Source organism: Nicotiana sylvestris, chromosome 5, assembly GCF_000393655.2.
Source record: "Nicotiana sylvestris chromosome 5, ASM39365v2, whole genome shotgun sequence".
NCBI classification, from domain to species: Eukaryota; Viridiplantae; Streptophyta; class Magnoliopsida; order Solanales; family Solanaceae; genus Nicotiana; species Nicotiana sylvestris.
In genome coordinates this window covers 170,513,316-170,536,515 of record NC_091061.1, presented here as the reverse complement: position 1 = coordinate 170,536,515, position 23,200 = coordinate 170,513,316, and the positions used below count along the sequence as shown (strand labels likewise).

The 23,200-nt window shown below is 33.9% G+C and overlaps 2 protein-coding genes across 4 annotated transcripts; one reads left to right on the top strand and one right to left on the bottom strand.

The window, feature by feature from the left end:
* The first annotated feature begins 257 nt into the window (after positions 1-257).
* Positions 258-8,936, top strand: LOC104231077 (endoglucanase 12). Its single transcript, XM_009784011.2, has 6 exons — positions 258-351; positions 818-1,246; positions 5,387-5,694; positions 6,645-7,242; positions 7,643-7,815; positions 8,369-8,936. The coding sequence occupies exons 2-6, from the start codon at positions 823-825 to the stop codon at positions 8,768-8,770; spliced, it is 1,905 nt and encodes a 634-aa protein (XP_009782313.1). The 5' UTR covers positions 258-351; positions 818-822; the 3' UTR covers positions 8,771-8,936.
* Positions 8,937-9,767: 831 nt separating this feature from the next.
* Positions 9,768-17,743, bottom strand: LOC104231076 (beta-hexosaminidase 3). Of its 3 annotated transcripts, none has more exons than XM_070145654.1 (15): positions 17,727-17,743; positions 15,799-16,137; positions 15,076-15,150; positions 14,874-14,909; positions 14,664-14,775; positions 14,419-14,489; positions 13,864-13,994; positions 13,715-13,780; positions 13,509-13,609; positions 13,365-13,424; positions 12,156-12,189; positions 11,335-11,433; positions 11,202-11,261; positions 10,746-10,996; positions 9,768-10,102 (listed from the first exon to the last, which is right to left on the bottom strand). In XM_070145654.1, exons 2-15 carry the CDS (start codon positions 16,126-16,128, stop codon positions 9,936-9,938), a joined length of 1,593 nt encoding a protein of 530 aa, XP_070001755.1. In that variant the 5' UTR covers positions 16,129-16,137; positions 17,727-17,743; the 3' UTR covers positions 9,768-9,935. The 3 variants fall into 3 exon arrangements, with proteins under 3 accessions (XP_070001755.1, XP_009782309.1, XP_009782311.1); XM_009784007.2 differs by lacking the exon at positions 17,727-17,743 and adding an exon at positions 17,496-17,679; XM_009784009.2 differs by lacking the exon at positions 17,727-17,743 and adding an exon at positions 16,959-17,130.
* Positions 17,744-23,200: the final 5,457 nt, after the last annotated feature.

The window sequence follows — 23,200 nt, the reverse complement described above, 5'->3', positions numbered from 1 at the left end:
TATGTTCGGCCGGACCGTAACTTAGACTTCTCATGCTACCACAAGTATAAAAAATAAAACTTAGATATTTATGAGGGATAAATTTGGAACCTTCCTAGATATGGACTACCCCACCCCACCCCTTTTTTATTTTATTTGTTAGTCAACTTTCTTTTCTTTCAGAACAAAAAAAAAAAATTCTTTTTCTTGTTAAGAAAATAAATGTTTTTAAATGCTTTGGTTCTTTTTTTTTTTTGTCATGAATAGTAGGCTTTATATTCAAACTTTGAGTAGAAGAAAGAACATGAGAGGGAAACCAAGGCTAGTGTTTCTTCTTTCAACCATTTGGCTTTGAACTCCGATTAAGCTTAGGTACATTTTCAATTTAATTAGCTTGCAAAATTTTCCAATTTTAGTCTCTTTAATCAAAATTCTCTTTTCCCACTCATTTACGATTCATTTATTAATTTATAAGTTCACGTAAACTCAATAATTTTTACTTAGACACTAGTATGTATTAAGCAATCCAATAAATATTTATATATTTTTAACTGTGAACTCACATATTGTTGAGACAAGAACTCATTCATCCCTGTTTTCACCAAAACTCTAAATTCATCCGTTCTCCGTGCAGAAAAATTCATAATGTCTCCCCCCTTACTGAAAGAACATGAATTAGCGACGAATTTTTTATATAATTAAACAGAAAAATTTCTCACTAATCAGCTATTCAATAATGAATTAGTAATAGGCTATTAAGAAATTTTGCTAGCTAACAGCGATTTAGCGACAGATTAACCAACGAAATTCGCAGCTAATTTCAATTTTTCTCTTGTAGATACAATGCACTCAGCAAATCATTGGGGAGGATCATTAGAAATAGCGAACAACGGCGATTCAACGGCGGAGGAATACGATCGGAGTCGGAATTTGGATTGGGACAAAGCATCAATAAATCATCAACAACAACAACAGTATAATAACTACGATCAATATTCTCAGCGGCATAATTTAGATGAAACGCAACAGAGTTGGTTATTAGGTCCGCCGGAGAAGAAGAAGAAGAAACACGTCGATTTAGGATGTATTGTTTGCAGCAGAAAAGCATTCAAATATACAATTTATGGAATTATTATCGCTTTTCTCGTCATCGCTCTGCCTACGATCATTGCCAAAACTTTGCCTAAGCATAAAACTCGGCCTTCTCCTCCTGATAATTACACTATTGCCCTTCACAAAGCTCTTCTCTTCTTCAACGCTCAAAAATGTACGTTTTCTCCTTCCCTTAAATTTCCCCTATTTGATTTTATGTTTTTATTTTTTGTTAATGAGAATGGAATTTTTAATGAAATTCGATTTTCTCACATGAAGTTATCCATTTAATCTTGATGGATCACAGTTCCGAGTTGCTTCAATTAATTAGGAAAAATGCCCAAATTTATGTGTTCACTGTACTAAGTTAGCGTTTGGCCATAGACTCCCAAATTTGTTTTGAAAAATTTAATTTGGGTGAAGTTTGGTTTGAACATGAAAATGTGTTTGGACATAGTTATCAAAACATATTTCCCAAATTTATTTTGGAAAAATATGAAACATGACTTATACCCACAAGTTCTAAAAACTATCACAAATACCCAACAATACCATTATCAATAACATTCATTATATTATCGCAAACCATAGTCCTGAATATAAATAAATTTGGCACAAAATTATCATTTTTATAATTAACTATATTATACACTATTAATATAGAATGTCTATATCATGCTTCCTTGTATTAGGACCCTTTCCCAAAACTTGTGTAAAACTGTCATTTACTATATTAAGTATCTTAAGTTACTTTATGGTCATTCATAACTTTGTTGTTAGCAAAAGTAGGGTTTTTTTCTTGTTTTTGACTTTAATGGAGCTTCAGAATGGACTGTGTTGGATTTCACGTGTGAAAATACTTCAGGAAAAAGGTTCAGAATTTAAGTGTCTACCTTGACTATAGTTTCAAATGATCCTTCATTATACTTCGATTAGGATTCACACTAGAGCTTAGTTATGATTAAGAGTAAATACGAGACAATTTGCTAATAGTAAAGGAATAAATAACCTAAAATATGTTGCATCTTAAATTAAAATATTCCTATAGTAAATAGGCATTTTCCTTATAGGTGATGTTTGAAAGTGATAGATATGGAAAACGCAAAAAGGGTATAAAAGATGAGAAAGAAATAAAGTTAGTCGATTGGGAAAGTAATAATAAGCTAATATTGCTCCTCGCACGAAGCATGCAGCTGTTTGTTACTTGGAATCCATTGAAATATAGCAAAGGTCACGACTTTTGGTAGGCATCCAAATGGACTTGGTAAAACTTACGTTAGAAAATAGAAATACATAATTTTTTAAGTAAATTGGTCACTTATTGTGGACCAGAGGGAGTATCTATTTTATTTATGTGCTACAGTCAAACATCTTTATAACAACCTCGTTTATTCCCATATTTTTTTGCTACGATAGTAAAGTGTTGTTATTGAAAACACATATTATACAATAATATAAAAATCGATTCCAAGAAAAATATGGCTTTATTAGTGAATGGTTGTTATATGAGGATGCTATTATAGAGAGATCTGATTGTATCTCTATCTTCAAGAACAATTATTATTAAGGGTAAAATGGGACAAATACAATTTATTTCGTCTTGAACTTCTAAAATGACAAATAAAAAATTAATATTTTTAGAAAGCATGACAGATAATTTGAAACAAAGGGAGTATAAAATTAGTTTAATCTAATACTCCCCCGTCTCAAACTAGTTGTCTCAAATTATTTATGGTTTTAGAGGTTCATGACAATATTAATTATTTTTTCTCATTCTATCCTTAATAGTAGTAATTGTTCTTGAAGAATACTCCTCAATTATGGAGTAAAATATTCAATAAAGAGTTATTATATACTAAGACATAAATAAGAGTAAAATAATCCAAAACTCCTCACACTTATATTTTTTAAGGGGCACATAAAAGAAAAATATGACAAATAATTTGAGACGAATGGAGTATCGTCAATTAATCGTGATGTTCATTGCATTTTTAAAATTATGACTTCTGAATTTAATAACTTATGACTTCTGAATGTTTAAAATTATATATTTCGTATTAAAAATACTAGGTTAAGTTGAACTAATTTATTGTTCCAAGGTTCCATCTGAACATGAGAAAAGTAGACACGGTTTTGAATTTGAAGTTGGAACATCTTAAGCACTTAAACAGCAAACTAAAACGTGGGTCCAGAAAAATCTAAGTTTGGTGGGGACACTTTTAATAATAGGATTTTGATTGGCTAGCAAATTTTCATTAATTAATTATTTAACAAAAGACTTCTATTCCCGTGTACGACTCGGCCTTAATGTGTCGTCACTGATGATCCTCAAACTCCAATAATAAATGTTATTTTTTCCTTTATTTCTCTCAATATTCCTTTTTTTAAATACATTTTGAAGATGCTGTAAGATTGGGAAAAAGAACAATTTAAGATAAATTAAATCAATTCTAAATAATATTTTACTATCATTTTGATTTCATACCTAATATTTTGAGGCGTTCTTCAATATGGAAAGAGATTAATTTGAGGATCAGTTCCTACCTAATGAATTATCCAACTAATTTAGGGAATGACATTTAAATTAGTATCAGTTAGTGGGGAGCCATTACTTTTGATTCTTTGAATTCGTCAATTATAGTTTATTTTGCTTTAATTACACCTGGAAAAAATGTATGTTTTGACTTTAGGAATTAGACGAACTATTTCCCCATATAACAGGAATCTTATTTCTTAATTAAATAGGCAGGTCAAATGCGATTTTTTTCAAAAAAAAAAAAAAAAAGATCGTTACCAACGTGCCAGTTTATCACACTGATTTCCTTCTTACACTTTCGTCTTCAAAGTCAATGTTTTCCGTCGAGGTTGATTGGAGATAGTTTTATTTGGATTTAACTTATATAAAATTTTATTTGGGTTTAATATATACAATTAAATTAATTTTTAGACTATCAATGTATTTTAATATATTGTAGCATATTATATATCTTATTTTCTAGGTTACTAATCTCAATTATTTTGAACGATTATCAATAGGTATTTTCCCCCGGAAGGTTAAATTTATCTACCTAGTTTTAATCATCAATCTCTTATCACCAGTGAAAAGGAGCAACATGATCCTAGAGGATTAAAATGCGGTTTAAGATTGATGTTACAGCCCTTTCCGGTTTAGGCTTAGGGTGTGTTTGGTATGAAAGAAAATATTTTTCAATTTTTCATATTTGATTAGTTTAAATGTTTTGAAAAATATTTTCTTATGTTTGATTGGCTTAAATATTTTTCGGAAAAAGTTTTTTCCCAACCAACTAAACATGGGAAAATAAGTGACCAAACACGCCCTTAACTATCAAGAATTTTCTGCAAAGTTGTATTACACAAAAGAGAGTACTATAAGATTTGTTTCACTTCTCTTTTGATAGACCGGTTACTCTTTTTTCTCCAACTTTATCATTTCGTGCAATATATCGATTACCTATATATACTTTTTGATTTTCATGCTCTACATGTATTTGTTGCAACTATGCATGTATATTATGTATTGATTTAAGTTATATACATATACAACATCAAATATTTTACACTGTTTCCACGCAACAGTATGTGTTGCCGTTGAGTAACAGTCCAACCCACTAGTAATATTGTTCGTTGTGAGTCTAGGCTCGCACGACTTTAAAACTCGTCGCTAGGGTGTAAGGCATATTTACTTATATACCCAACATCTCTCCCGTGTTTTGTCGATGTGAGATTCGGCTGGGTGTCACATCTAAGGCATGTTTACTTATATACCCAGTATCTCTCCCGTGTTTTGTTGATGTGGGATTCGTCTGGGGTGTCACATACACCCCTCTCCTCCTTAGGGACTCAACGTCCTCGCTGAGGTTTGCCCCACCACAGTTCAAAGTTGCCCGTGGAGTGGCTCTGATACCATAAATAACAGCACAGCCCACTAGTGATATTGTTCGCTTTGGTTGTGGCTTTAAAACGCGTCACTAGGGTCTAAGGTTTGTATATTTATATACCCAGTATCTCTCTCGTATTTTGTCGATGTGGGATTCGCCTGCGGTGTCACACGTTGTGTGACCATGAGGCCATGGTCGAAACGGCCTCTTGCAAAAATGCAACATAAAACTGCATACAATAAAGCCAATGTTGTCCGACCCTTCCCGATCCCACGCATAGCGAGAGCTAGTGCATCGGGCTGCCTTTTTACCTTATAAATGACTTGACTGGTTATATATTTTTTATAGCATCAGTGCATGAAACTTACACTCGTTACATATTAATCTGAGAATTTGTTGGTCTTTGCATATTGCAGCTGGAAAATTGCCAAAAAGCAATGGGATCCCATGGAGAGGAGACTCAGGTTTAAAAGATGGATCAAAACTCACAGACGTTAAAGGAGGGCTGATTGGAGGGTACTATGATGCTGGAGATAACACAAAATTTCACTTTCCAATGTCATTTGCAATGACAATGTTGAGTTGGAGTGTCATTGAATATGAACACAAGTACAGAGCCATTGGAGAGTATGATCATGTCACAGATCTCATCAAATGGGGCACTGATTACTTGCTTCGTACTTTCAACTCCACTGCCACTAAAATTGACAAAATTTATAGCCAGGTAACTATAAATTTCGATTTTTTAAGCGTTGTGATTCTACTTTATATGCATGGAGTTCAGGAGTTGGTATGGTTATTTCCTTGAAAATGTTTTCTCATGTTTGGTTGGACAAAGGAAAATATTTTTCCACAAAATAGTTTTTATTAAGGGTCGTTAATTGGCTTGGAGGGTGGTCATCCATACAGATGACCTGGGATCGATCTCCCCTCAATGCCTTCTGGGTTGAGCCAAGCCCTGTGCAATTTGCATCCCATATGTGGTTTGCAGGCTATTACACAATGGGGGTTTTACCCGGTGCGCACAGAGTGTTCTCCCAAAGGGCAGAGGTTGTAGCAGCTGCGGGTTTTCCTGAAAGTTTCCAAAAAAAAAAAAAATAGTGGTTTCCCCTCAAAAGTGAGGGAAGTCATTTCCCCATATCGGTGTGGAGAAAGGGAAAGGCATAATATATAAACAAGCCCTCACACTTGGCTTCAGCTAGCAAGTATGCCCTCAAACTTTAGGTGTGCACAAGCAAGCACCTCAACTTGTATAAAGTTGAACACTAAACACAAATGCTGACATGGCATTGATGTGGCACATAAATTTTGGAGGTGTCTAAACGATTATTTTATAAGTTTAGATAATATTTTATAAGTTGGAGTGTTCTGGTGGAGCCAAGTTGAGGTGCCTACTTGTGCATACCTAAAGTTGGAGGGCGCACTTGCCAGCTGAGGCCTATTTATGTAAAATGTTCTTGCTACCACATACAAAAAAAAGTGTGTTAAGTTTTGTATTCAGTTAGATTCTGTAGAGGTAACTGTAGCAGTATTCTTGAAGTCAAAAGATCATGTTATATTGAGTGGAATGACAGATAGGAAAATCAACTGAAGTGAAGTTTTAAGCTAAATGTATGACTTGGCATTACTGTTGGAACTCCATACTTAACTATGGTTCCAATGTTCCCTGATCAGGTTGGTGGTTCTCTAAATAATTCAAGAACACCAGATGATCACTACTGCTGGCAAAGGCCAGAAGACATGACTTACGAACGCCCTGTTCAAACAGCTAATTCGGGGCCTGATCTAGCCGGTGAAATGGCAGCAGCATTGGCTGCAGCCTCCATAGTATTCCGCGACAACACACAATATTCAAGAAAGCTCGTTAAAGGAGCAGAGACCCTGTTTGCTTTCGCCCGTGACTTTGGCAAACGGACTTCATATTGCCGTGGAAATCCTTACATTGAACCTTTCTACAACTCCACAAACTATTTCGACGAGTTCATGTGGGGATCAGCTTGGCTATATTATGCTACTGGCAATAAAACTTATATATCGTTGGCGACTAATCCTGGATTGTCCAAGAATTCCAAGGCGTTTTTCATGATCCCGGATTTAAGCGTGTTGAGCTGGGATAACAAATTGCCTGCAGCTATGTTGCTGTTAACTAGGATGAGGATATTCTTGAATCCAGGTTACCCTTATGAGGAAATGTTGAGTAGCTATCACAACGTCACTAGTCTTACCATGTGTTCCTACCTACAGAGGTACCAAGTCTTCAACTTCACCAAAGGTAAAATGCCTTAACTATTATCCTCCTCCAAGAACTTGTCATATATAATCCTAGTTAAGGAAAAATTGCTGCATTAGGTAGAAGTTCAGCAAAAATTATTAATTGGTCCGGGATAGGCTTTTTCCTCATGCCGAGGGTCTACTAGAAACAGGCTCTCTACATTCACTGTAAGGGTAAGGTCTGCGTACTATCTACCGGGGGTAAGGTTTGCATACTATCTACCCTCCCCAGACCCCACTTGTGGGACTATACTAGGTTTGTTGTTGGTCCGGGATAGGCTTGTTCAATTATTCTACGAAGTGGTCTGACTCCTGATTTTCAGAGGCGGATCTATAATTTAAACTTGATAGGTTCAACCTTAAATGTTCTTAGCACTGAACACATCGTAACTTTTGTTTAGGTGGACTGATCCAGTTGAATCATGGCCGTGGACAATCGTTACAGTATGTGGCCAATGCAGCATTTTTGGCATCACTCTTTGTTGATTACATGAATGCCACTGGTGTTCCAGGATGGAACTGTGGCCCTACCTATATCTCCTTGGATGTTCTTCGCCGTTTTGCCACTTCCCAGGTTTGCACATCACTCGCCCTCTCAATATTCGATCAGATTCAGTAGAGCGCAAACAGTTAGAAATATACAACAAAAGCATTCATCACATGCAAAGTGGATCCAGAAGTTAAATTTTGTGGATTCAACCCTTAGAATTCTTGGAACTAAACTCATTGTAATTTTGACATTATGCTATCGAAATACTGCTTACATGGGCCATTAAAACTGCCAATGTTTTAACTTTTCGGCCACTAAAACTGCCACCATCGCAAAGGCGGATCTAGAATTTCTAGAATATGGGTGCACCACAAAAAAAAAAGTAGAAAAATAGTATTAAGTGAAAATTGATCCTTATTCCTCAAGGTAAATTACTTAATATTCAACCAAGTGCACCATTCAATCTTTTTGGACCATGGGTGCCAACGGATAGTATTAGACTAATTCTAAAAAATACATACATAAAATACATAGTTTGACGGTGAAACCATGGGTTCACGTGCCCCATGATTGAGGCTATAAATCCGCCCCTGCCATCATCTACTAACATTTTGTCATTTTTGCTTTCATAAAACAGATGAATTATATTTTAGGTGACAATCCCTTGAAGATGAGCTATGTAGTAGGGTATGGAAACAAATTCCCAAGGCATGTACATCATAGGGGTGCATCAATACCCTCTGGTAAAACAAAGTACTCATGCACTGGAGGGTGGAAATGGAGAGACACCAGTAATCCCAATCCTCATAACATAACAGGAGCTATGGTAGGAGGACCTGATAAGTTTGATAGGTTCAAAGACGCGCGCAAAAATTTCAGCTATACAGAGCCAACACTAGCAGGAAATGCAGGACTAGTTGCTGCACTGGTTTCTTTAACCAGCAGTGGTGGCTATGGCGTTGACAAAAATACCATTTTCTCAGCTGTTCCACCTTTATATCCAATGAGCCCACCCCCACCTCCACCATGGAAACCATAAAGTGCAAATTTTGCCTTGAAAAACTGCAGCAGCTTAAAATTTTCCTATTATTTGGATATCCCCATCACCATGTACAAAATTTCTGAGATTAAAGAGTTGTTGTAACTCTATTTATCTTGTGACATCAGCGGCGTAATAAAATTCTTGTATTAATTTCTTTTGTTAATTGTTTCAAGTACATGCATGGCATCATCAACTTATTTTTCAATAGAAGCGATTACATAACCATATAGAATGATTTGCTACCTATACCTAGATCACGGATAAATGGAAATTTTATTGATAAGACCTTTTCAATTGTAGCCAATATCTTATTACGAGTAATTCCAACAACTTCAGAAGAAAAGAGGCAGTTACCTATTACAAAGATGATGTGATTTGATTCTTTTTAAAAAAAAATCATATTTATTCATTTCTCTTGGTCTTACGAGGAGAAAAACACGTGATTCGAGAATTTTTTTGAAGATATAATCTATGCGTTTTGAAGGTGAAGTTTGGAAATACAATCAGACCTCTCTATAACAGCATATGTAACAACACTTCACTATAAAAGCCAAGTTTTTCCGGAACCAATTTTCATGTTATGTTATAATATATGTCCTTCTACTATATGTCCTACTATGTATCCTCAATTAATGAAACCTCATATGCTATGTTTCGATTCTCGATTCTAGTATTAAGGGAAAGGTTAAGCCTAGAGGTTTTGTATTACGGGTCAATCCTACTCTGTCGTCCCTAGATGTAGTAGTCAATCAGCGGACCTTCATTAATTGGTTTCTGTTGGAGGGTCCTAAGACTTACCTTGTAATCTGAGGTCTGATTGAAATTAGGTTTACCTTTATCAAAATTTTCTTCTCGTTAAACTCAAATGTTACTTTTGTTAACTACTTTGAGATTACTTTTTTCTAAACTGAAAAGACCTAGGTTTAGTTTCAGTTTCATTGAAATTAGATTTGCCTTAGCATTTCTTGTGAGACAACAATTGAATGCCAGTGAATTCATAGATAAGGCGGATATTTCTTCTATATTTCTTGAAAGAATTACAACAGAGAGAGTTGCCTTACAATTGATATCGACAATTTCCAATGCATAAACACATATATGATTCTAACTTAGTATACTGGGACTGATAAATGAATGAGAGGAAGAAGAACACTTCAGGTAATTATTGCTGATAGCAAGAACCTGGATCTTCTGGTGCAGCTCGCCCGCCTCCAGTTAATGGACCAGAAGCCACTCCTCTTTGATTCAATAGGCACCTAAAATGAGCCAGCCTGCGAGTAACTTGACTTGGATTCTTGGCAAGGTTGTCATAAGCAGTCCATAGCCTCTCTTTTGTGGCAGCAAGTTAACCAGCAATAACAAAGAAGAATTGTTACCACGAGAAAGACGATTGGATTTAACGTGTCAACTCAGAGGCTATCCTCTTCTGGAGCAATATGTGTTAACGTGTCATAACTAATAGTCTAATACACATGAAACTATGACTACTGTTGCAAAAGTAGCAAGAAGAAGGACTAGTGAGAAAGCTTTAGTTCATCTTAAAAATCAGCACAAAATATCTGACGTGTGTGTTCCCCAACAGTGTTTGACGTATGCCATTGTTTCATATGTAGAAATTAGGAGGAGGACAAGACAGAATACACAGAAGTGGCTCCTCTGAAAAACCCAACGGCATTTGAAAGATGAAAAATACTTCTGATCAGACTAAAGGGACTTTTATGTTCTTTTTTTTTTCTGAAAACAAAAAAAATATATTTGGAGCACCCGATGAGATTCAAATTAGTATATTGAAGATTTGTTGCTCTTTGTAGAGGATGTTATTTTAGTCTAATTCAAATTCTCTAGCTTTTGGACCTTTTTTTTTTCTTGCTCAGGACCTTTTCATATCAAAGATACTTACTTTGTAAAACTAATAAAAAGGTAGAATCTAGATTTCAGGAAGACAGATTCAATAAGAGAGAGAGAAGACTACCTGCAGCTGCAGCTGCGCGAGGCCAAATGGTTGTTTCGATGTTTGATCCATCAATATGCTCACCCCACATACATACCTCACCCCCAATAACCAGCCGTTGTTGCTTGGGATTTGTAATATTAGTTAGTGGCTCATTTGAATAGAAATCCTGCCATGTGGTATCTATATGGTCCAAATACCACTTGTCCTGGTTGCTAACAATGCACCGCAATCCAGCTGCAGTTACTTGCTGAGCAACACCGCCCCCGAGCCTGCCCAGACATAATATGAGCACAAGGTTGTTAGTCCATCAATTGGTTCTAGGAGACGTTTTCCAACTGACTTGGTAATGCCTACTTCCTCACTTTCTCTATCACTTTAATTGATGGAGAAGAATAAAGGAGATGAAAAAGACAACTGAATATATATGAACTAATATGGAGCTTCCAGCTTATACAACACGACAAAAGAACGTACCAGTTGTGAACTATAGTTTTTGGGCTCAACTTATTTCCAAAGTTATTGAACGTCTCTTCCCTGCAAATTTGAAGATGAAGTTAAACCAGTTATTGTTAGAATTCCGAAAGCTCATAACAAAAGTTCTTCCTACCAGTTTATAATTTCATATCCATGAGATAAAGCTATCTTCTGCGCTCGCAAGACGAAGTATTCATAAGCAGTGGTTCCATTCAACTTGTTTTGCTTCAACCTGTCAAATAGAACATGGTCAGACAAACTTGTCAAATATAATATTGAGGAGAGAATTCTATATTATCTGAGAGTAGTGCAAAGATCATCTGGCTAAAGGCATTGGGGAAATCTCAATCATAGAATGATGAAGTAGGATAAAATACACAGAATCTAAGTGATTGAAGAAGCGCAAATATGATGTTCACTATTCAGTCGGTTAGAATTTGTATTATTTCTACTCTATATGTAATATTCAGCCACTTAATTGAGTCTGGGTATGCATCTTGCAATGATGTTCCGCGAAACTAATTGGCAAGTACTTCCAGTCACTGAAAGGTTTTGTAGATTAAGTAATCGATATGATTAAGAGAGCTGCAACACTTAACATGCCACCTAAATGAAAATGGCTTGATCTGAATTGTAGCTTAGAAGAGCTCATATAATGACATACCCATCGACCAGTGTTTTTGTCCACGGGAATAACAACTAAAATATAAAAAAGGAAATAATTGAATAAGAGTACTGACATAAAAAAAAAAGTGCAGTAAAAGGAATGAAAGCTTCAAATAATTGATTGACTTAGAAAATTTGTAAAAGATAGGCAATACTGACTGTACAACAATAAGAACAGAAAACCTAGTGAATTCCCATAAGTTGGGTCCGGGGAGGGTAGTGTGTACGCAGACGTTACCCCTATCCTGACAGTACAATATCAAAAATAAAATCGCAAAAAATATTTACCACTTTCTTATACGAGGAGTTAACGTCCAGCAACCTGCAGGAAACATTCAATTGCATGTTTCAGTTCCTTCAACTTGCTGAAAGTTAAGATCAGAAAACAGTACAAGCAAAAAAGGATTAGTACTCGACTAACAGCCTGTTTGGCCAAGCTCGAAAAATCAGCTTAGTTTGAGAAGTGTTTTTTTTTTCAAAAGTGCTTTTTTCAAAAGTACTTTTGGTGAGAAGCAGTTCGTGTTTGGCTAATTAATTTGAAAAGCACTTCTAAGCAGCAATTAGTGTTTGGTCAAGCTTTTAAAAAGTGCTTCTAAGTGTATTTTTCTCAAAAGTGGCTACTTTTTTCCGCTTCTCCAAAGCTGCTTCAGCTTCTACTCGAGAGCACTTTTTTTTGTTCGAAAAGCTTGGCCAAACACTTCAACTTTGGAAGAAAAGAACTTTTTAAAAAAATTTCAGCTTGGAGAAGCTTGGCCAAACAAGCTATAAGAGAGATTGAAGACTAAAGTCAATGCCTGATACAAATACATGTGTTAGGGTAATATTTAGGTCTGAAAATTGATAAAGGGGCCTGCATACGTATTATTACTTTAATCACTTAGTAAAATTTTTGCAAGAAAAGATTCAAAGTTCCTGCGAGCGTCAGTCGAACACTAAAACCCTGTTTTCTATTGAGTATCCTTTCAAATAAAATGTTGAATGACTTATAGCCCGTTTGGCCAAGCTGCAAAAATCAGCTTATTTTGAGAAGTGCTTTTATTCAAAAGTGTTTTTCTCAAAAGTACTTTTGGTGAGAAGCAGTTTGTGTTTGGCTAATTAGTTTGAAAAGCACTTCTGAGCAGTAATTAGTGTTTGGCCAAGCTTTAAAAAACTGCTTCTAAGTGTATTTTTCTCAAAGGGCTTCTCAAAAAAGTGCTTTTGGAGAGAAGCTACTTTTTTATGCTTCTCCAAAACCGTTTCTGCTTCTCCTCAAAAGCACTTTTTTCCCTTCCAGAAGCTTGGCAAAAAAAAAAGCACTTTTGGCTAAAAAAAAGCTTGGCCAAACAGGCTATTAGACAGTAATTATTTTTGCAATAAACGATAAGCTTTTTTGAGCATTGATCAAAACTGCTTCATTCTCTTGTTAATAATATTTCTTCAAACAAAAATGATAGACCATATCACGAAGAAATATGAATACAACCAAGTCAGGACAGTGGTATGAACATGTTAACTTACTTGTATCCACTTCATCACCTCCTAGATGAACAAATCTGTACTTGAATATCTTGCTAAAATCTGAAACACAGAAAGTTTCCATATCATAAATTGTTTACTATTTTGACTCGTACAGGTCATGAAGTTATTTGCTGTGAGCATTACCTGAGAGAATTCCGTCTATTACTTTGAAAGTGAAATCATTGCTTATGTCAAGTGGCTGTTGACAATCTTTTGACGGCCATAAAGAAGGATAGCCATTACCCCTGAAATTGAACAATTGCTGGATCGATTAGATTGCAAGGGAAAAAAATTCTTGTTGAAATTTGATTCAACAACTAATCTCCAAATAGAATTTCATCACCCCATACCAAGATTGAGCATGTCCTGGAATGTCTAATTCAGCTAATACATTGATTCCACGTCTTCGTGCATATCTGCAACTCTTAAATGCTCAATGTTGTTTGCACATGAAAAGACAAGGGAAGAAGAATGAAGAAGCATGAAAGAAATATCGTGCCTCACAATCTCAGCAGCATCGGCTACAGTATACCGCTCTGAACTTGAGTAAGCACCATTCCACAGTTTCGGATATGAAGGTATCTCAAGTGGGAATGATTGTGTATCTACAATGTGCCAGTGCAGCACATTCTGTATAGAGCAAATTGTGGGGATCAGAATCTTGGTAATCAACAAGAAGTAAGATATATGCATGTCATCCCACGAACTGCTGCCAATAGGCATCGGAATGCTTCTAGTGACATCATCAAATTGTTAACATAATAAGGACTCGAATACCAACAAGAATAAGACATCACCCAAATTCTTCGCCTAAAAACCTCCCATAGTCCAACACGGAGTTAAGCAGGACACCTTATCCATATTACCGACTTTGACATCTTATCCATATTATTCACAGTTCTTGCAAGTTTCCCACGGTGAGGATGCAAAGAAATCCACATTAAAATATAGATGTTTTCAGACAGGAAAATTTACGTAGATTAGAAGTAAAAAATTATTAAAGAGGTCTAGAAAAGTAGTAACTGATTATTTAGTCGGAGAAATGTTACTATACCAGCTTTGCATAAGCCATCGAATCAATAACCTTCAATATCACAGGCAATGGCAGATAGTGACGGGAAGTGTCTGTAAGACGATGAAGGATATCAGCAAATCTAAAATTCAGAAGAGAACTTGAGAGAATATGACATGGTAAATTTATTACTTGGATAGTATTCGTTGTGTTAACAGTTAAACTAAAAAAGAAAGATGAAATAAGTAAAAGCAACGGTCCCTAAAATTATTAGAGAAACTTCTCACCAATTAAAAGCCCTCGATAAGAGAATCTTGGCCGATCAACTATGGTCCACGGAACTTGATGAACTTCAATTGTTCTGGTTGTAAAGTTAAAATGGCATACTTGACTAAATGTCTGTCGGGATGCCAAAACAAATATTAGAGAATCTAACTAAAGCAAAATATAATTGACTAACTACTAACAGCTGTTCAGCTTGAACAGAAGCATCAAACCTGCAAACCATGCAAAGCCCCATAAACTGTTTTTGCCTGCATTAAATAATGACTATCAGAAACTGCAGATTCTCCAGTGTGAAAAGCATAAAACAATTGGCAATACTGCTGTAGTGTTACAGGGATATGCATTTGATTGGACAAAATATCTTGTAAAAGAGATGCATCATAGTATCAACAGAGAAAAGCTGATAATATATACCGTCAAATGTGCATAGGCTGGGTTTCCATGTGCTGGTATGGTCAAGTTGTAGGACTCATCAACACCATATTGTAGCTGCATCGCACAAGGTTTTATCAGTTGGTTTAGAAAATGCCATTCAAGGAAAGATGTGTAAAGATTGAATTGAGTAGAATGAAAGCACCTGAAATATTTAAAGTGTGCAGTAATTCATTTGACTGAGACAGTTTATTAGAATTCGAAGTCCTAATGTGCAATCTACCAAAAAAAATTCAGTAGTTTGCTCCAATAATAAATTAAAAAAAGTCATCATGTGTTATCCTCTGCAAAACTATTAATCCACAAGCCAGTCAAAATGTGCCACAAAATAGCACAACTTAGAAACTTCACGTATCGGAGGATTATTTTAGTGGAAAGTAAGAGTTCATAAATTTTTTAGTGAAACAACTGACATCTCAGAAGTGATGTGCATAACTATCCCATCATTTTCTTCTTCTTCTTCCTTTTCTTTTTTTGTGTGTGTGGTTTGGGGGGGGGGGGGGAGTGTGATTGAAAAGTTGATTCAAATGGCAGAGTAACAAAGCTCATCCCACATACTACTTATTTTCCTTTGACAAAGCCCATAATTCATTGAGTTGCAGAACTATTTACCAGTTAAATGACCGTATAACGACAAAGTAACCAAGCTAAAAGCAAAGAACAAAAAGCTATGAGATCATTTTCTGAGCTCATCCGGGAGATTACCTCATCACTTGGAGAAAGGACAACCACTTGAATTGCCTTTAGCACCGGAGAGGGGCCAACATAAGAGAAGTTGGCATCAACGACATGAGATACCTTAACGACATCAAGTAACCTAGAAAAACCTTCCTTAAGAATTCCAGAGGCATCAGTATACTTGCTGCCTTCAGTCTTGAGCACAAAATCATTACTAAGTTGAAGAGTCCTATGTCCATAGCTAACCGATAGTGGCATCGGCCATATCCTCAAATTCTTAATATTAGCAGCTGCTGATATTACTAGAATCTGAACGATAACTGCAAATAATATGCTCTGCGCTCCTAACTTCCCCATCACTATACTCTAGCAACGGAAATCGAATGAACAAAATCAGACATTCAACTTTACAACAAAAATACATAAACTGGTAATATTAGCTCCAAGAAAAAGGAAACACATTTGAACCTGAGGCGCTTAGCTTAAAAGATAAACAAAAATTCTCATACTTTTAGAACCAGTTAGCATGAATTAAAGGTCATAGCATTGTATAAATAAACTAATAAAATGCAAGAAGAAAAAATCATCAATGAATTAAAGCAAACCAACAGCACTCCCACCCCATATAAACGGAAAAAAGAAATAAACATCTATCAGGGAAATGCGATTATCAGCCCTTGTCTCATCCCCAATGGAAAAAAAAAAAGTGTTAAATTGGTAAACAATCATTAAAATCTGCAGCATTAATTAGAAAGTGAAGCAAAAGAAGAAACTCATTCTTTCAAATCAAAGAAAAGAACAATCTTTACGCTTTCCCTTCACATATAATAAAAATCAAGCTGAAAATAACCCATTCTTTAAAAGAAAGAAAAGAACCAATCTTTATACTTCTTCTACTAATATACTTACAGATACTAAAATCTATCTATCATGGAAATGCAGTTATCAGCCACTGTCCTACCCCAAATGGGAAGAAAAAAAAAAAAGGTGCCAAATTGGTAACAAAATCATCAAATAAAACAGCATTAATAAAAAAGTGAAGCAAAAAAATAAATAAAAGGTAACTCCATTCTTTCAAATCAAATAAAAGAACAATCTTTACACTTCCCCTTCAACGACAACAACAACAAACCCAGTGTAATCCCACAAGTAAGCTCTCGGGAGGGTGGTGTATACGCAGACCTTACCCCTACTGGTGAAGGTAGAGAAGCTATTTCCGATAGACCTCGGCTCAAGAATACAATTCCCCTTCACATTTTGGTAAAAACAAAGCCTAAAATAAGTAACCAAATCTTTCAAGGCAAAGAAAAGAACCAATCTTTATACTTCTACTAACATGCTTACAGATTCTAAAACCAAACAGCGAAAAACCTATCAGAGAAATGCAATTATCAGCCCCTTGTCCCACCCCAATTGAGGGGGGGGGGGAATGCTAAATTGGTAAACAAATAATCAAAAACAGCAGCATTAATTACAAAGTGAAGCAAGAAAAAAAACTCCATTCTTTCAAATCAAATATATATAATTAAAAAACAATCTTTACACTTCCCCTTCACATATAGTAAAAATCCAAAGAAAGTAACACATTCTTGCAAATCAAATAAAAGAACAATCTTTACACTTCCCCTTCACATATAGTAAAAAATCAACCTTAAAATAAGTAAACCATTCTTTCAGGAAAAATAAAAGAACCAATATTTATACTTCTACTAACATATACTTACAGATAAACCAAACTCTATATCAAATGTGAATCTTCACAAAGTTTCAAAATAAAAAATCTTGGAATCCCAAGAGAGAAAAATCCTGGATTATGAATCAAATACAATCCAGGAACTAATGATGAAATATATAATTTTATTAAAGAATCAAAAGGGATAAGAAAAAGGTGACATTTATTAGTTGAACAACTCAAAGAGAACAAGTGGGAAACAGATAGAGAAGGCTATTATTACCTAAGTAATCATATTCACATTCATGTCTAATCTTTCAACATTGGTTTTAAGTAATCTTGAAAAAAAAATTAATAGTAATATTATTATTATTATTATTAAACATGAAATTGTACCCATTGTCTTGTCAGGAAAAAGACATTGGTCCCCTTGTGATTCTCTGTTCTGCACAAGCCTTTTCTCTGTCTTTTTCTACATAAATAATTTAAATTCAATAAATTATTATTGTCGTGAAAGATAAAATAGGAAAAAATATTATCCCGCTTTTATGAATTAACGTATGTTCACGTGCTGGTTTATGATACAAGTATTGACGTAAAGAGTTAACGCCTTTTGGAGGAAAAAAATGGAAAGAAACGTGCCTTGCACGTGATAATCATAATATTGGAAGATTGCCCGTTTGGCCGTAAAAAAAATTTACTTTTTCGAAATCAGTGGGCGTTTGGATATAAGAATTGTAAAATTCTAAAAAAAAAGTGAAATTTTTTTTTAAGTGGAAATGGTATTTGAAAATTAGAGTTGTGTTTGGACATGAATATAATTTTGGGTTGTTTTTGAAATTTTGTGATTGATCTGAGTGAAAAATTTTGAAAAACGGTCTTTTAAAGTTTTTCAAATTTTGAAAAATTCCAAAATGCATCTTCAAATGAAAATTGAAAATTTTATGAACAAACACCGATTTCGAAAACAAAGTGAAATTTTTTCCAAAAAAGGAAAAAATTTCTTATGTCCAAACGGGCTCTTAGTGTTTGGCCATAAAAATTTTAATTTTCACTTGAAATGGTCATAATTTTTTGAAAATTTGAAAAACTACAAAAGACTGTTTTTCAAAATTTTTACTTCTGATCACTCATAAAAATTCAAAAATAACCCAAAATTGTAGTCATGTCCAAACATAGCTCTAATTTTCAATTATCATTTTCACTTAAATTTTTTTTTTTTACTTTTTCGGAATTTACAATTCTTATGTCAAAACGCCCACTTAGATTCCATTTCACACAAACAAATTTGTAATTTGTGTAAGATTTTCATAATATATTGGAATTTGATGTTAAAATATATGAGGTATATTTGTGACATTATTTTTGTGTAAAATTTCTATGATTGGTGTAAGTGTTTAATTTTAAAATACATGAGGGCATATAGAATAATTAGTCTAATTAACCATTTAATCTATGTTGACGTTGTTCTTTAATTAAGTCATGCAAACTTTCAGCTTGTTTGGATGATTGTTACGTATCGTTTCATAATGTATCGTATCGTATTGTACTGTATTGTATCGTTTGACGAATACAATGTTTGGATGGATTGTGTTATTTTGACGTCGTTTCATGGTATCACACACCAGTAATATGATGAATAAACTTGCAATATTATAAAGAAAAATTATGATACGGTATATAAAAAGGTAGGATAAATGATAAAATAAAATTATTTAATAATAATGAAGGGTGAGATTGAGAGAAAAGCACAAGAAAACGACGCGACCACACCAAATCGGTCTGCATAAAGTGGCACATTTCATCGTTACGTGACGACGGTTTTAACGATACGATACAATAAAATTTAAGTAACAATCAAAACAAACATTGTATTTAAAGTAACAATACGATACGATACAATAAGTAACAACCATCCAAACAAGTTGTTACATGTAACTTGTAAGAGCAAGTTTTTACCCCAAAAAAACATGAATGAATTTGCGTAGGGATACCAAAACAAGCTCCAATTTTATAAAATATATACTCAGATTTTTTAATTTTTTTTTCCATTACAAAATAAATGAATTGAATTGATTTAGAGAAAGTTCCTTTGACCAATTGTAAGAAGAAATTATTTTGAGGAGGGGTTGTAAATTGGACATATTATGTTACAATTAATTGGTTACTGAATTCATATTTCACCAAACAAACATTGGCTCCACGCTCTAGCAAAGATTAAACAGATTTGATTATGACCAATATTTTTTAGTTAATTTATTTTAACTACATACCGATAATATTAGTGTTAGTTTTGTATTCTTTTATTGCTAGAGTTTTGTTACTACAAGACATTTTTTTTTGCTTCGTTTTGATATTATCTTGTTGATATTATTGCTTGTTGCTACTGTTTTCTTTTCATCTTTCCTTGAGCCGGGGTCTATCGGAAACAACCTCTCTATCTTCTAGGTTGGGGTAAAATTTGCGTACATCTTATCCTCTCCAATCCCCACTTATGAGATTATACTGGATTTATTGCTGTTATTTTATTGTAAACCCATCCAAAAGTTGACACCTTGTAGATTTGGTAGTTGTTTAACAAAAAAATAATTTTCGTGGTCAAAATAAATAATAGAATAATTCAGTTTCTAATAACCATCTTTGCTTCAATTTTCTTAATATAGATAAATAATAAATAATTGAAACAATATATTGTGAGAATAAGGAAGAAGAAATTTTATTGATAATCGAAACTTCCTTCCAAGAAGAGAGAACATAATTCTTCAAATATCAAAGAATAAAATATAAGTGATTGACAGTACAGTTTCGCGAATTGCTTGATGATCGTACAAAATATGGTAAGAGGAGTTTATATAAGGGTACAATATGTAACTGTTTTGCCCTACTTAATTCTCGCATGTTACTAATATTTATTACATTGATTGCCTGTTACTTGGATAATTTATAACATATATGGTAATAATAGTCAATCGCGTACAATCATGGATTATGTCGATTTCTTTCCATATTCATGGCTATTAATGAGCCTTCCTTCTTCGTGTCTTTAATTATTCCTCCCACGCCTATTTCTTATTTTCCAACTCTCAGGTATAGTATCTTTGTAAGCGATCCCGTGGGGTTTTACTCATGTTTTCCCTAACCTTCATTCGTCTTTATCCCTTTGACTCCTATGCCACTTGTCAACATGCCATTAGTCCACATAGCGAGTCTATTTTTCTACCAATACACTAATCTTTTACACACTTTGCTTATTTGACTCTTATTATTACCGGCAATATCTTTTTGGTACTCGGTTAATTCGGTTTGTTATGGAAAATCCACTTTACAAGGTAAAACGCTCCCTATTAAAAGTGATTTTATTTTCATAGTTCAAATCATAGAAATCTATATATTCTATATATTATTAAAAGGAGAGGAAAAACCCTTCTCTTTAAGTTAAGTGGTAGCCTAGAAAAAAGCCACATGTTAATAATTAGTTATTGGTTATTATTTTGAATTTAAATATCTATAAAATAATAAAATAAATATTTTATAATAAAAAATTTTAAAAAAACTATCCATTCAAATTAGAAAGTAGTTTCAAGTTGGAGTTTTTAAATTATTTTAAACTAAAAAAGTAAAATTACAAAAAAAAAATGCCAATTTAAAATATCTTTGTTTTTTTAAATAATTTTTTTCTTTTTAAAAATAAAAAGTTTATTTATTCAAAAAATATTATTGAGAATAATAGAATAAAATAAAAAATAAAAAAAATATGTATCTTTTATTATATTATAAAAAAGAAGGTAGCATACAAAAATTTAAATAAAGTAATATGCTAATAAAAGTTTCTATTAACAATGCAATAATACTAAATATCTATCTATATATTATTAAAAGAAGAGGAAAAAACCCTATCCTTACACCAAATGGCAGCCTAAAAAAGTCACGTGGCATAATTAGTTAATAATTAGTTATTTAGTTAATAATTACGTATTTTTTATTGTTTTTGAATTTAAATAACTATAAAATAATAAAATAAAATATTTTATAATAAAAAGCAAAAATTAAAAAAAATTGTCCATTCAAATTGGAAAGTAGTTTCAAGTTGGATTTTTTAAATTATTTTAAAATAATATATATATTATTAGAAGGAGAGGAAAAAAACCTCTCCTTAAGCCAACTGGCAGCTTAGAAAAAAAGTCACATGGCATAAGTAGTTAATAATTAGTTATTTAGTTAATAATTAGTTACTGGTTATTATTAAAAATTTAAATATCTATAAAATAATAAAATAAAATATTTTATATCTATTCAAATTGGAAAGTAGTTTCAAGTTGGAGTTTTAAATAATTTTAAAATAAAAAAGTAAAAATACAAAAAATAAAAAAGTGCCAATTTAAAATTTCTTTGTTTTTTTTAAATAATTTTTGTTTTCTTTTTATTTTTAAAAATAAAAAGTTCATTTTTTCAGAAAATATTATTGAGAATAATAGAATAAAATATAAAATAAAAAAAAATATGTATCTCCTATTATATTATAAATACAAATTAACATACAAAAATTTAAATAAAGTAATATGCTAATAAAAGTATCTATTGACAGTGCAATAATACTAAATATCTATATATTATTAAAAGGAGAAAAAAAAATCCTCTCCTTAAGCCAAGTGGCGGCCTAGAAAAAAGTCACATGGAATAAGTAGTTAATAATTAGTTATTTAGTTAATAATAAATTATTGATTATTGTTTTGAATTTAATATTATTAAAAGGAGAGAAAAAAGCCCTATCCTTAAGCCAAGTGGCAGCCTAGAAAAAAGTCACACGAAATAAATAGTTAATAATTAGTTATTTAGTTAATAATAAGTTATTGGTTATTGTTTTGAATTTAACATTATTAAAAAGAGAGGGAAAAGCCCTCTCCTTAAGCCAAGTGAATGAAAAGAAATCTCCGATAAAGGGAAAGGCATCAAAAGCTTACAAGATGAACTTATCATGATATTTAGCTTCCCATCTACCCCTCGCCAAGTCACGCCAGCAGCGCGCGACATGGGAGGAAGTCGAAGCTAATTTTCGGACCCAGTCTTCGAGGTCGGTGACCGCATGAGGCATCCAAGAGACCGCTGCGAAATAGATGAAGGCATCATATAAAGAAGAAACGGAGTACAAAGGCTAACAAGTAAAAACGTCACTTACGTTCGGGGTTCCACTTCTCTGGGAACGGCATTTTCTCCTCTGGGATGATGTTGCAGGTCCTCACTCGCACGAACCAGCTCATCCAACCCCGATCTTTATCCTCGTCGTTGCTCGCAAAAAAAAAGGCCTTGGTCGAGCGTTGGGGCTTGATCAACCCTCAAAAAAGCCGAGGTCGATATAATCGAATGAGATGGTTGAGGGTGAACTCCAGCCCCTTGGCCTTGCTGGAAAAGAAACTGAGCATGATCACTATGCGCCAGAACGAGGGGTAAATCTGGCCGAGGGTAACCTGGTACCTCTTGCAGAAATTGATGATGACTGGATCGATAGGACCCAGTATGAAGGGGTGAGTATAGAAACTTAGGAACCCCTCCACATGAGTGGTGATACTCTCCTCAGGAGCGGGGATCTGTACTACGACCTCGGCCCCCAGCCACAATCTCTCTTCATAGCAAATATATCTCGACACGTGCTCACATCGGCCAGGGATTGATGGGGGATTCTCGACTTTGAAGTCGTTCTTTGTAACACAAGGGCCGAGAACAATCTCGTGAAGGGCCGATTTCGTCGGCGCTTTACCA